We start from the raw sequence: 14961 nt of genomic DNA on the forward strand, positions 1-14961 counted from the left end.
GGCGAACGGTCCGGACACTTGGGTGATGTCGTCCAGGATACCGAGCAGCATACATAGCATACTCCTGTTGGGCATTTTGATCACGATAGCCATACATCAACACGATATCGACCTTTTCCACAATTGGTAAACTGTCCATTTTAACACGGGTAATGTATCACGAAGCAAATACCGTCCGCACTGGTGGAATGTTACCTGATACCACATACTTATACATTTGTGACTATTACAGCGCCATCTATTACAAAGCGAAGTACACGAATTTGTAATAAAAAATGGGGGTTCCTATTTTAAAAAAACGCAGTTGATATCCGTTTGACCTATGGCAGCACCATCTAACGGGCCAACCACAGTGCCATCTGGTTTCCCCCTTCAAGCTAGACAAGTTTCGTTCTGTGTAGTTTTTTTGTTTGAAGCTTATTTTGTGAGATATTTGTCCCGGTCTCTATCAGTGGACCACTCTGTATATATATAATATTTTATTTATTTATTTATTTTTTTTTTTTTAGTGGAAGGAGATTGGATGCAGAAACGTGGGGCTACAGAGTAGGAAGATTTTATGGATGGACCAGAGAGAGCACCAGGAGATGACTGTGTGTGTGTGTGTGTGTGAGAGAGAGAGAGAGAGAGAGAGAGAGGTGGAGCAGGGAAGGGAGAGGGATAGGAGGATACAGGTAGAGGACGAGGAAACCTTGCTGCCTGGCATAGTGTGCATTGACTAGAGGTGCCAGACATGGCTACCTGGTCAGCATCCTGATGCTGGAGGGGGGGGGGGGGGGGGGGAGTGGAAAGGAGAGGAGCAGAGAAGGGTAAAAGCTTGGTGGGTGCATTGGCAGTGAGCAGTACACAATGAAGGTTAGTGGATGTCAGCTGGGAGGAGGTGGTAAGACAGAGGGGGCACAAACTGTTTAGTGGTGGGCGCAGTGACAATAAGTTATCTTAGGTTGGGGGCCAGGATGATTTCGGGAGCAGTGTGTTTTGTAAGGAGAGGAGTTGCTAGTCTCCCATTGGGCGCCTCCCTGGGTGGCGGATAGGGGAATGCTCACCAGATATGGTGGGAATTCGGGAAATAAAATACCAAGGGCGGACCAAAACTAGCAAGCCTCCGCCCCTCTAACAAGGGAAGGGGGTTGGCGCCAGGAAGGGCATCCGGCTGTAAAAACATTGCCAAAACAAGAGGAATGATGGATGCTTCTCCAGATAAATGTTCTGGAGTAATAGCCTCCCATTCGGATCTCCGGGGGAGGCGTTTTGCGAAGGATCCAAGATCAGAGTGGGAACTCTGAACATGGGAATGATGACGGGAAAGGGAAGAGAGATAGTAGACATGATGCAGAGGAGGAAGATAAAGGCTTTGTGTGTGCAAGAGACAAGGCGGAAGGGCAATAAGGCAAAGATCTTAGCTGAAGGTTACAGTAGTGCAAGCCCGGAATCAAGAAATGGATTGGAGTTATTTTGCACAGAGAGCTTCAAGAAGAGGTATGTGAAGTCAGCAGAGTAAATGATAGGATCATGTATGTAAAGATGATGATTGGCGGAGAAATAGTAACCGTGCTGACGACCTATGCACCCCAAGCAGGATGTTGCGGAGGACGAGAAGAAAAAATTTTGGAGAGATTTGGATGGAGTAATGGTCGGAATACCAGAGAATGAAAGAGTGATAGTCAGAGGGGATCTAAATGGTCATGTTGGCGGAAGGAAAGGTGGGGAAGAGAGGTGCATGGAGGATGGGGGTATGGCGAGAGAAATGAGAGAGGAAAAAAGATAATGGAGTTTGCAGTGGCTTTTGATCTAGTGATTACGAATACCTACTTCCAAAGAAAAAGAGAAAAACTAATAACATACAGGAGTAGCCAAAATAAAAGCCAAATTGATTACATATTATGTAGAAGGAAAAATAGTGGGGAGGTGCGAAATACGAAGGTCATATACGGTGAAGGAATAGCAACACAACATAAGTTGATTGTAGCAGATTGTGAGATGAAAGTATGTAAAAGACAGAGACACATAAATCAATGTGAAAGGAAAATTAAGTGGTGGAGATTAAAGGATAAAAATTTGAGAGGAGTTTACTGAAAAAGTACTGGGAAAGGTAAAATTGGCAGAGAGTGTGCAGGAGTGGTGGAAAATAAATAGTGCTGTTATAAGGAAGACTGGGGAGGAAGTGTTTGGGTTAACATCTGGGAGAAGGGTGCCAAAAGATAAGGAAGCATGGTGGTGGAATGAAGAGGTGCAGAAGGTTGTGAAGGAAAAGAAAGATGCTAAGAGGAAATGGTATACGTCCGGAAGTGCTCAGGATGGGCAAGCATACAAAAGTGCAAAGAAGTAGGCAAAACGAGCCGTGGCTAAAGCTAAAGCTGAATCAGTAAGGGAGGCATACGAACGACTACAGAAAAATCAGGATATGAGACAACTGATACAGATAGGCAAATCAAGAGATAAAGCTTCTAAGGATCTAACAGCACTGAAACAAATGAAAGGTGAAACAGGAATAATTCTGCATGACCATGGAAAAATAATTCAAAGGTGGTTGAATTATTTTGAGAACTTGCTGAATGAAGGAAATGTAAGAGTGAAAACTAAGGAAGGAGGGGCAAACAAAGGATTAACGATGGATATAAATAGAGATGAAGTCGAACGGGCAGTTGAAAAGATGAAAAATGGGAAGGCAGTTGGCCCAGACCAAGATCCCCATTGAGGTATAGAAGTATCTTGGTAAAAATGGAATTGGGCTCCTTTGGGATTTAATGAAGAAGATTTGGTGACAGGAGGAGATGCTAGACGAGTGGAGAACTAGTGTACTGATCCCAATATTTAAGGGGAAAGGTGACGTGCAGGACTGCGGTAACTATAGAAGTATTAAACTGATGGCACACACAATGAACATTTGGGAGAGAGTTATAGAAGCGAGATTATGCAAGGAGACTGTGGTGTGTGAAGAACAGTTTGAGTTCATGCCTGGAAGAGGAATGACTGATGCAATACTTGCTTTAAGGCGGATAGTGGAGACACACGGGGAGCTACAAGTCGATCTACATATGACTTTCATTGATTTGGAGAAAGCATATGACAGAGTCCCAAGGGACGAAATATGGAGAAGCATAAGAGAGCAGTGCATGCTGGAGAAGTGTGTGAGGTTAGTGAAGGAAATGCACAGAGGAGCAATGACACAGGTGAAAAGTAGTGTGGGCATGACAAAGGAGTTTCCAGTAAAAGTAGGGTTACATCAAGGGTCTGTGCTTAGTCCCTACCTCTTTGACCTGATTATGGATGTGCTGGTGAAAGATGTGAAGAAGGAAGCATTGTGGAATATGATGTTTGCGGATGATGTGGTTCTTTGTGAGCAGAGCATCGACACACTTGAGGAAAAGCTGGAGGATTGGAGGAAGGCACTAGAAGAAAAAGGGATGAAAATTAGCAGGACAAAGTCAGAATATTTAGCACTGAAGGATGTGTGCAGATGAGGTCTTCCAAGATCCAGGATGATGAGCTGAAATCGGTCTGCAAATTTAAATACCTGGGGTCGTACATACAGAGGGACAGAGGACTGGAAAGTGAGATATAACACAGAATAAATTGTGATTGGAACAACTGGATGAAAATGAGTGGAGTGCTGTGTGACAAGAAGGCGAGCATTGGGCTTAAAGGGAAAGTGTACAAATCGGTGGTAAGGCCTGCTATGATATACAGGGCAGAGACATGGCCAATCACAGTAGCCCAGGAAAGGAAGATGGAAGTGACGGAAATGAGGATGCTGAGGTGGATGTGTGGGATAACAAGGAAGGACAGGATTAGAAATGAATTGGTTAGAGGAGCTGTGAAAGTGTGCCCATGGGGAAAAAGATACAAGAGAGCAGGCTAAGGTGGTACGGACACTTACAGAGAAAAGGGGAAGAGTATATCGGAAACAGAGTTGAAGATACAAAGACTGAAGGAGCGAGAAGGAGAGGAAGACCGAAGACGAGGTGGAAGGATAAGACATCCGGGGACCTAAGGGAGAAAGGATGGAAGAAGAAAGAGGCAATGGATAGAGTACTATGGAGGAGAAGGATGCAGAAGAGCAACGCCGACCCTACGTGACGTGGGACAAGGTGATGATAAAGAAGAAGAAGACTAGTGTGTTGTAAGGATAACTCCCATCCTTGCAGTTCAGAAAAGCTGGTATTAGTGAGGAGGATCCAGATGGCTGGGTTGTCATTGAAATCAAGCATGTCATGCTTAGCTCCATGTTGAGCTACGGGTGGTCTACTTTTCTCTTGGCCACAGTAAGGCATTGGGCATTCTTCATAGTGGATAGCTGGTTGGTAGTCATACCAATATAAAAAGCTAAACAATGATTGCAGCACAACTGATACACGACATGACTGCTTTCACTGGTGGCCTGGCTTCTGATAAGGTAGGATAAGCCTGTGACTATTGGAATAGGAAGTGTGCGCTGTGTGGATTGGGCAGGTCTTGCACTTGGAATGGAGTTGGGAGTGGCATGGAGTGGGGTATACTAGGTTGGTGGGGTAGCAGAACATCACTTTAGGAGAGCTGGGAAGGGTGGTGGGTAGGGAGTCCCTCATGTAAGGGTACGATGATTGATAATCCAAACCCTGATGAAGGATGTGGTTTTGTTGTTCCAGTCGGGGTGGTATTTGGTGATGAGGAGATGCTCCTTTATAGCTGAATCTTGAGGGTGGTGAGGGGATTTTGTGTGTGTGTGGGGGGAGGGGGGGGGGAAATACGACATGGGAAATCTATTTGGGGACTAGGTCTGGGGGATAGTGCATATCTGTGAAGGCCTTTGTGATATCTTCAGCATACAGTGCAAGGGAGTTGCAGATACAACATCCACAGGTGGCTAGATTGCATGGGAGGTTGAGAAGAACCAAGTGAAGTGGATGGAAATAAGGTGTTTGAGGTTGTGAAGGAATGAGGATAGGGTGTGTGATCACAGAATATATCTAGCATTCTTTTTCATTGTGCATGCCAGCCTGCAACTGACAGCCTCATGTATGTAACGAATAGCAATCAATCCTTTCAATTGTTATCTTCTCTTATTACATTTGTTCTTGTTTATTAAACTCAAAATATGCTGTTGTGGGTTAGCACTTTCTTCTGCCAACCCTTTCAGTTGTACTGTGGCATATTTATACCTGCAACAGTTGTGTAGTTTTTCTCATTGCACTTTGAAACAAAAAAGTAATTCTTATATCCAGAAAGAAAACTTTCATTATGCAGGACCATAAGACAGGCTCAATGCAAAAAGTAGATAGTCACAACTTTCTGTGTCCCAAAACTTCAGTTTCTGAACAGTTTTCATTCCCCCTTCCCATTTAATTTCCTATTTACTTCGTTAGTAGAGGATCTTTTTCAAATAATCTAATAAGATGTCTGGTTTCCATATTGTCCCAATTTGCATGCTCTGGTTGTTCCTTTCCCTGCACTCAGTGTAAATAAGAAATCATATGCACACAGACTAACAGACCAATGTGAGCAATGAACTGATAAATTAGTTGTATTGGATGGAGAAAATCTGCTTGCAGAATATCATCAAAGGATAAATGTGTAGACAGGCAAAAAACTGGCTTCTGCTAGGAGTCCTGTTTGCAAAAGCTAGCAGAGAAACTGGGGACAAGAAAACATATTCCAATGTATTGAAGGTTTATGTAAATGATGCTGAGGAACAAAACAACATAAGGGCATCATAGTATTATATACCACCCAGAAAATTATACTTTCTTTAAGAATAATCAACCTTTTTGTAATGTTTTTGCATTTACCTGACAAAGAGGGTGAAGGTCCTTTAGAACTGCCATACAGTCTTGTACTGTAACCTGAATCATTATGAAGATCGCTAGCTTCATGTGTTGGGCTGTAGACACCAACACGCTGCCTGGCCAATTGTGAGGCATCAGGCTGAGGGCAGACATTTTCATAATTTGGCACCACTGCGGCAGCCTGACCTTCACACTCATCTTCACTTGAATCTGAGCTATCACCAACTCGCTCAGATGGATGGCTGTAGCACTTCTGGATGGCTGTAAATACAGATAGTACTTGCATGATACGGAATACATTTTCTTTTAGAATGATGCACATATAAATGTACTTAAAAATGCCCTAACCATATTAGTAAGCAAAATTAATTACTTAATAATTATATTGTCCAAATACTTTTTGTTGATAAGAAAATAACTCCATAGATAAAGTACTGTAAATTATTTGATTTCTTTTTTAGTTGGTACATTGAAAGCCCCATTTTCAATTGTTTGTAGTTCACATTTCAAGTGCATGTAATACTGTCAGATAAGTCCCATCACCGCAGTAATTCACCTAGAGCAAAGATTCAAAATCAGAAATTCTAATTGTCTGGATACTATTTATATGTACTGCACACATTTTCAAACTTTTCCTTATGTGTGTGTGCGTGTGTGTGTGTGTGTGTGTGTGTGTGTGTGTGTGTGTGTGGAAGGGGGGGGGGGGGGGGGGGGAGGGGAGGTGAGTGTCTTCAGACCAAGTTGATGAAATATAAATACGTTTTTACACTACTGGCCATTAAAATTGCTACACCACAAAGATGACGTCCTACAGGCGCGAAATTTAACCAACAGGAAGAAGATGCTGTGATATGCAAATGATTAGCTTTTCAGAGCATTCACACAAGGTTAGCGCCGGTGGCGACACCTACAACGTGCTGACATGAGGAAAGTTTCCAACCGATTTCTCATACACAAACAGCAGTTGACCAGTGTTGCCTGGTAAAACGTTGTTGTGATGCCTCGTGTAAAGAGGAGAAATGCGTACCATCATGTTTCCGACTTTGATAAAGGTCGGATTGTAACCTATCGTGATTGTGGTTTATGGTATCACGACATTGCTACTTGCGTTGGTCAAGATCCAATGACTGTTAGCAGAATATGGAATCGGTGGGTTCAGGAGGGTAATACGGAACGCTGTGCTGGATCCCAACGGCCTCGTATCACTAGCAGTCGAGATGACAGGCATCTTATCCACATAGCTGTAACAGATCGTGCAGCCATGTCTCGATCCCTGAGTCAACAGATGGCGACGTTTGCAAGACAACAACCATCTGCATGAACAGTTCGATGACATTTGCAGCAGCATGAACTATCAGTACGGAGACCATGGCTGCAGTTACCCCTGACGATGCATCACAGACAGGAGTGCCTGCGATGGTGGACTCAACGACGAACCTGGGTGCACGAATGGCAAAATGTAATTTTTTCAGATGAATCCAGGTTCTGTTTACAGTATAATGATGGTCGCATCCGTGTTTGGTGACGTCGCGGTGAACACACATTGGAAGCGTGTATTTGTCAGTGCCATACTGGCGTATCACCCGGCGTGATGGTATGGGATGCCATTGGTTACACATCTCGGTCACCTCCTGTTCGCATTGACGGCACTTTGAACAGTGGATGTTACATTTCAGATGTGTTACGACCCGTGGCTCCCTTCATTCGATCCCTGCGAAACCCTACATTTCAGCTGAATAATGCATTACTGCATGTTGCAGGTCCTGTACGGGCCTTTCTGGATAAAGAAAATGTTCGACTGCTGCCCTGGCTAGCAAATTCTCCAGATCTCTCACCAACTGAAAACGTCTGGTCAATGGTGGTCGAGCAACTGGCTCATCACAAAACGCCAGTCACTACTCTTGATGAACTGTGGTATTGTGTTGAAGCTGCGTGGGCAGCTGTACCTGTACACGCCATCCAAGCTCTGTTTGACTCAGTGCCCAGGTGTATCAAGGCCATTATTACGGCCAGAGGTGGTTGTTCTGGGTACTGATTTTTCAGGATCTATGCACCCAAATTGTGTGAAAATGTAATAACATGTCAGTTCTAGTATAATTTATTTTTCCAATGAATACCCATTTATCATCTGTATTTCTTCTTGGTGTAGCAATTTTAATGACCAGTAGTGTAATTTAGTGGACATACAATTGTTTTATTAAATACCTCCCCCCCCCCACCCCCCTCCCCCCTGTATCAGCTGCCATAAACTGAATTTCTCCTTAATTTTTTACTTATTTCATTCTCTACTACAAACAATATCACATGCAGTTATTGCCTGCTTTTAAAAGCAAACAAACAATTCTTGGCTTCCAAATCTGTTGTCAACATAAGGAGTATACCCTCATTCCAAATAGTTCTCTTCATGGTGATGTTGAATTCAATCAATTTATGTAATTGCACCAACATACAAGACAAAATTTTCACATGTGAATAGTCCATCAGTCACTGAGGATTGTTTTCAATCCAAACTTTTTGTTTGGTTCAGATACACTGTTTGGAATAACTGCAATTTCAACTAAAATTGGTTTTTGCCACTGGAAAGCTTTTATCATGGATCAAAAGGTTATCAGAAAACTACATGAACTTTGCCATTAGTCTTCTCAATTTTGAATACAGTTTCTGCTTTGGTAACAACAAAGTTATTGAAGTGGAACATTCTTGGAGGTAACACAGAATGATTTCAGAATATAAATTTGTTGGAAACTTAAGTGTTCAAAAGTACTTTTCAGGACCAGCGATTGACAGTTTTCAACTCTTTCATCCAGGGCATGAGGGATGACAAATAGCAACAAAGCTTGTTATGTCCAGTATCTTTGAAATTTGAAAAATACTAGCCATTTCATCAGTATTTCTTAGTACATGCATAACTGGTTGAAAATCGCTTCTTCCCCTTTACAAATATACCCAAAGCATATTATATTTCAAAGAGTTTCACAGTGTCTTTAAGATTACTGATATTCTGAAGAATTAATTAAATATCTGCCAGGAAAAATAGACTACTATGCCAGCTGACATGTGTGGTTCGGGAATGGAACTCTCAGATGTTATAGAAATCATCAGTTATTGACGTAAAAAATTGTCACTGTCAGTTCTACTACCAGTAGAACCTAGAACCTCTATAACTTTTCTTTAAAGAAAAAAATAAAATAAAATAAAACAAAAATTACTGGACCGTGTCCTGTCTATACTGAATAGGACGATGGTAACTGTAATCTGGTGTCAATACTGAAAAATATTAAAAAACATAAAGCATCCTTAAAATCAAACATCAGCATGCAAATATTCCAATCAGGATTTTGAACAGGTACTGTGAGATTGTGACATGCTACAGCTGTGTGTTGCATCCAGAGAACACAGGAGTCAATCTAGTGGCACTAGTAAACATGTCCACAGCACTTCGGGGAAAGCTATGACACTGTATGTGAACATGTCCACAACACTCAGTTGGTTAACAGTACATCTACTTCAGATTTACATTGCTTCTGTCTTGTATGTTTGCCTTTGTTGTTGTTGTTTCACTAATAACATACACAACTTTTGTCACCTGGCACTGTTCACCTGTTGCAAGACCTCTTTTTTTATGCTAGATACCATGCGATGAAAAACTTGTTTTCTGCATTGCCAAACTTGAAAGTTGAATTATTCTTTTGAAAAATGCCAGGCTTGCAGGAGAATGAAATGACAACATAAATATTTTTTTTACTCATTCCAGAATGATTCTCACTCTGGAGCGGACTGTGTGCTCATTTGAAACTTCCTGACGGATTAAATCTGGGTGCCAGATTAGGATTCAGACTTGGAACCTTTGTGTTCTACTGACAGCCTGATGCAATCCTTTATCAATTATGTCACATGAGCAGCTTGTATGTTATTTTGGTGGTGGTGGTGGTGGCAGCAGCGATGGTGGCAGCACTGTTAGAAGGGTAGGGTTAAACCTGATGCTGAAACATGGCATTCTCCTTTTTAAGATCAATAAGGGAGCTGTTGTGTGTCAAACACTCATCTAATGAGCAGTGTTTCATTGACAGTTTCAAAAGCCATCACTATATGACATATGGCAAAATTTGGCTAAGCCTGATAATGAAGAATTCAATGTTACCACCTCATTTCCCATTGCAAGTGCTGAATTCAGGATGCTGGCTTACTGTCTGGTGAACAGAGGACACATCTCATTTGCATAGGTTTTGCTAACAAAACTGTCTTCAGTCTCCAGTATTCAAATCATTTTCCCCAGGCCAACCCCTCATATGTTTTAACAACCTCATAAGTACTCACTCATACTGTTGTGACAGTGCCACGACATTTAACAGTGCCGTCACGACAGTACGAGCAAACGGCAATAGATGCGCTCCGCAACTCGGCTGAGCGCGGGAGCGCCACCTAACTACGAACAGCGCTGGCCGCATGTCACGGCACAGCAGTCGAATAAGAGATACTGAGTTGTTGTCATGTAACCAGCTATTGTTTCTAAGTGAGTGTGTTTGAATATCCACGCAATTACTGGTGATTAAAGGTTATAACACTTTTTGGCGACGAGGTCGGATATTTTCACTGCGTTGTGGATTTGTGTGTTCGTGATGGGGCAGACATGGAACAGCTTATGCAAGCGCTCATTGAACAACAAACACAGCTGACGGCTGCTATTCAGGCGTTGTCGACGTCGCTTACTCATTGTCTGTCTTCCTCTTCTCCGCCTCCATTCCCTCCTTACGACGAGGCCGCTGAAGACTGGGAGGATTATGAGAAGCGTTTGCGGCAACACTTCTTGGCTTTCGGCATTGTCGACGCTCCTATGTGTAAGGCGTTATTTCTATCTTGGATTTCCCCACGGATCTATCAGCTGCTATCTCAGTTAGTCCTTCTGCGGGAACCTGCCTCTCTGTCCTTCCAAGAAATGTGTGACTTATTGTCTAACTGTTACCGAAAAAACACCCACGCCATTGCCGCCCGCGTGGCATTCTACTGGTGTCGTAAACAGCCCCATCAATCTTACTGGGCTTGGGCGGCGGAACTACACGGTCTGAGTAGGAAATGTCAGTTTGTCACAGACACTCATCGTGAGTCTTATGCTGATTCAATGGTTAGGGATGCTATACTACGGCTTGCTCCTGATAAAGAAGTTCGGCAACGTGCCCTACAACTGCCAAACCCGTCGTCGTCGGAAGTTCTAAGCATCGCTCAATCCTTTGAAGTGTCTCACGCTGCTTGCTCGCAAATAGATGCTTGGTGTGATGTAGGCGCTGTACAGTCAACTTTCGACACGGACAATTTGCCTGTTTCACAGGAGAACGAAGATGTGGCGGCGGTTCACTCGCGTAAACAATGTTGCGTTGGGCCGCAACGCTCGCAGCGAAAACAGCAACCACAGAAGCAGGTTCATTCCGCACTTCCTTCTTGTCCATGTTGTTTCGTACAGCATGACAGGGCCGCGTGTCCAAAACGTTGGAACATGTGTAATTCATGTAGGAAAAAAGGCCACACTGCTTCTGTGTGTGAGTCCCCTAAAGTTCCTGTCGATGAGGACGAGGCATCGGACATGGATGTTAACTGTGTGCTTTCTCAAACAAATAAGTTGTTTGTTACTGTTCGTGTTATGGATAAAGACATTCGCATGCAAGTGGACACTGGCTCTGCAATAACTCTCATTAATTCTCGCACGTATTTGGAGTTGCGCTCCCCTCCCTTGTCTCCAGTTACGCGAAATCTGAGAACTTATAATAAACAGAAAATTCCTATCATTGGCCAGTTTGATGCTTCCACTGCCTACAAGTCTGTTGTTAGGCCCCTCACGTTTTATGTGGTGGATCATGCGGGCACTGAAAACCTGTTCGGTTATGATGCTTTCCAGTTGTTCGGGTTCTCCATTGATGATGATGTGCACCTCATATCTGAGGATATTCCGTATCAGCAGCTGGATGGATTGTGCTCTGAATTTTCGTCCGTGTTCTCTGCTGGTCTGGGTCGTGCCAAGGATTTTGAAGCCCACATAACTCTTAAACCTACAGCTCGCCCTAAGTTTTTCTGGGCACGCTCTATTCTGGTGGCATTGCGTGCACCTCTCAAGGCTGAGATAGACAGGTTAACAGCTTCAGGGATTCTCCTTCCTGTTACCTCCAGTGAATGGGCATCGCCAATCGTGGTGGTTTCTAAACCAAATGGGAGTCTGCGATTGTGTGGTGATTTTAAAGCCACTGTCAACGCTCAGAGCCTCATTGACACTTATCCTCTTCCCCGTCCTGAGGAGTTATTTACCAAGCTCGCCGGGGGCCAGTTCTTTTCCAAACTTGACTTATCGGAGGCGTACCATCAGTTGCCGTTGGATGCTTCTTCCAAGGAATTTCTCGTCATCAATACTCCTTGTGGGTTGTATCAGTACCAGCGGTTACCATTTGGCGTCGCCAGCGCGCCGGCCATTTTTCAACGGTTTTTGGAACAGCTCACGGCTTCCGTTCCCGGCTGCATAAACTATCTGGATGACATTGTTGTCACGGGGGCCTCCACTGAGGAGCACCTTCGCAATTTGCGTTCACTGTTTTGGGTTTTGCATTCGGCTGGGATGAGGTGCAATCTGGACAAGTCACAGTTCTTCCAACCCTCCATTGTGTATCTTGGTTTCCACTTGTCCCGTGAGGGTATACGTCCTCTACGTCAGCACGTTGCGGCCATTAACGCTCTACCCCGGCCATCTACGGTCAAAGAACTTCAGGCGTTTCTAGGCAAGATTGCTTATTATCACAAATTCATTCCATCCGCGGCGGCGGTAGCTCATCCTCTGCATCAGCTGTTATGCAAAAACGTCCCTTTCTGTTGGTCCGACGAGTGTGAGCAGGCTTTTGTCCACCTGAAGGCTCATTTGCAGTCGGCGCCTTGTCTTGTCACATTCCGTCCGGGTCAGCACTTGGTTCTGGCGACTGACGCGTCACAGTATGGCCTAGGGGCTGTTCTCGCCCATCGGTATGAGGATGGGTCGGAAAGACCCATCGCCTATGCTTCCAAGACCCTCAACGATGCGCAACGGCATTACCCTCAAATGAAAAAGGAGGCGCTCGCTATCATTTATGCTCTAAAAAAGTTCAGCGTTTTTTTGTATCGTTCTAAGTTTCACCTCATCACTGACCACAAGCCGCTGGTCTCTCTGTTCAGCCCATTGGTGTCGCTTCTGGATAAGGCAGCTCACCGCCTGCAACGTTGGGCCTTATACTTGTCTCGTTTTCACTATGAGATTCACTATCGCCCCACGGCCCAGCACACCAGCGCTGACACATTGTCGCGATTGCCGATGGGCCCTGACCCGGTTTTCGATCGTGATGAACTACTCTGTTTCCACATTGATGAGGAAGAACGTCGTGCGGTTGAGGATTTTCCACTTACAGGTTCGCAGGTCGCGTCGGCTACTGCGCGGGACCTGGTCCTGCGTCAGGTGATCGGTTTTGTTCAACGGGGTTGGGCGGACAGGACCAAGGGCCGGGCATCGGATCCCCTTCGCAACTACCATGCCTTGCGCCTTCGTCTGTCTGTTCGTGATGGTGTTGTTCTTCTGGCCACGGATGGCGCATCTCCACGGGTCATGGTGCCAGCCTCTCTTCGCAAAGATGTTCTCAAACTGTTGCATGAAGGCCATTGGGGTATTTCTCGGACTAAGTTCCTGGCCCGCAGGCACGTTTATTGGCCCGGTATTGATTCAGACATCGCCCACATGGTTGCTGCGTGTGGTCAGTGTGCTCAACAACTGGCTGCACCTCGTACAATGCCCTCTCCGTGGCCTGATCTGGCGCAGCCATGGGAATGGGTGCATGCTGACTTTGCCGGCCCCTTCCTCGGTACTTATTGGCTACTGTTGATTGACGCCTTCTCGAAGTTTCCGTTTGTTGTTTGATGTCCGTCGCCCACCACTGTGGCGACGACGCTGGCTTTGTCCAAAATCTTTGCGCTAGAAGGTCTTCCATCCACGATCGTCACGGACAATGGCCCTCAGTTCTCTTCGCAGGCCTTCCGTCATTTTTGTACTGGACAAGGGATTCATCATGTTACAGCACCGCCCTTCCATCCGCAATCGAATGGGGAGGTCGAGCGCCTTGCCCGCACTTTCAAAAGCCAGATGAAAAAATTCCTTAGTGATTTTTCCACAGATGACGCTCTGCTGCAATTTCTGAGTTCTTATCGCTTCACGCCTCTGGGTGATCGCAGCCCTGCTGAACTCTTTCATGGCCGCCAACAGGACACTCTACTGCACCTGCTTCACCCTGTCAGGCCTTGTGCTGTGTCCCCTAGTGCGGGAAAATACTCGGTGGGCACCGACGTGTGGGCACGAGGGTATGGATCTCGCCCTAAATGGATTCCAGGGGTGGTCAAGGCTCCTCGCGACCGCCGGCTTTGTGAAATACGTATGGACGACGGCATGGTTGTTTACCATTACGACCAGATGCGCCCATGAGTGGTGGCCACGCCGGTGCCACCGCCCCTTCCTCCGCCTCCACCAGCCCGAAAAGCCAGTCCTGTCGCTGCTGCCGATCTACCGTACGTGTTGATGCAGCCGACGTCACTACCGCTTCCGAGTACGCTGGAACCGGCCCCAGTCGCGACGCCGCCTTCTCCGGGACCCATCTCGCTGGAGCACACCCCCAGGTCCATGACACCTATGGATGCTGCTCCGGAGTTTTCACCCATCATCTTGTCCAGGAGGCACGTTCCACGCACGAGCTTCCATCCTGGACATTTTCGACCATACTCTCGTGTCTCTCCGCGGGATCTTATCGGGGCCTCACAATAGGCCATGGATGTCTCCGCACTGTCCATGTCTCCAAGAAAGTGAGTGTTTTTTCTTTCAAGGGGGAAAAAGTGTTGTGACAGTGCCACGACATTTAACAGTGCCGCCACGACAGTACGAGCAAACGGCGATAGAGGCGCTCCGCAACTCGGCTGAGCGCGGGAGCGCCACCTAGCTACGAAAGGCACCGGCCGCATGTCATGGCACAGCAGTCGAATAAGAGATACTGAGTTGTTATCATGTAACCAGCTATTGTTTCTAAGTGAGTGTGTTTGAATATCCACGCAATTACTGGTGATTAAAGGTTATAACACATACATGTACCTTATAGCTTGTAGCAGAGAGTACTTTGTATACCACTATTATTTACCTCATTTCCTTTTCCAA

General features: G+C 45.3%; 1 protein-coding gene across 1 annotated transcript in view; it reads right to left on the reverse strand.

Moving 5' to 3' along the window:
• LOC124595925 (ankyrin repeat domain-containing protein 6) overlaps positions 1-14961 on the reverse strand; it is a 674032-nt gene that overhangs the window by 4333 nt on the left and 654738 nt on the right. The window contains exon 14 of the mRNA XM_047134839.1: positions 5769-6026. Within this exon, the coding sequence (XP_046990795.1) occupies positions 5769-6026 (258 nt within the window). The remainder of the gene's footprint in view (positions 1-5768; positions 6027-14961) is intronic.

This window comes from Schistocerca americana, chromosome 2 (genome assembly GCF_021461395.2).
Source record: "Schistocerca americana isolate TAMUIC-IGC-003095 chromosome 2, iqSchAmer2.1, whole genome shotgun sequence".
Classification (NCBI taxonomy): domain Eukaryota; kingdom Metazoa; phylum Arthropoda; class Insecta; order Orthoptera; family Acrididae; genus Schistocerca; species Schistocerca americana.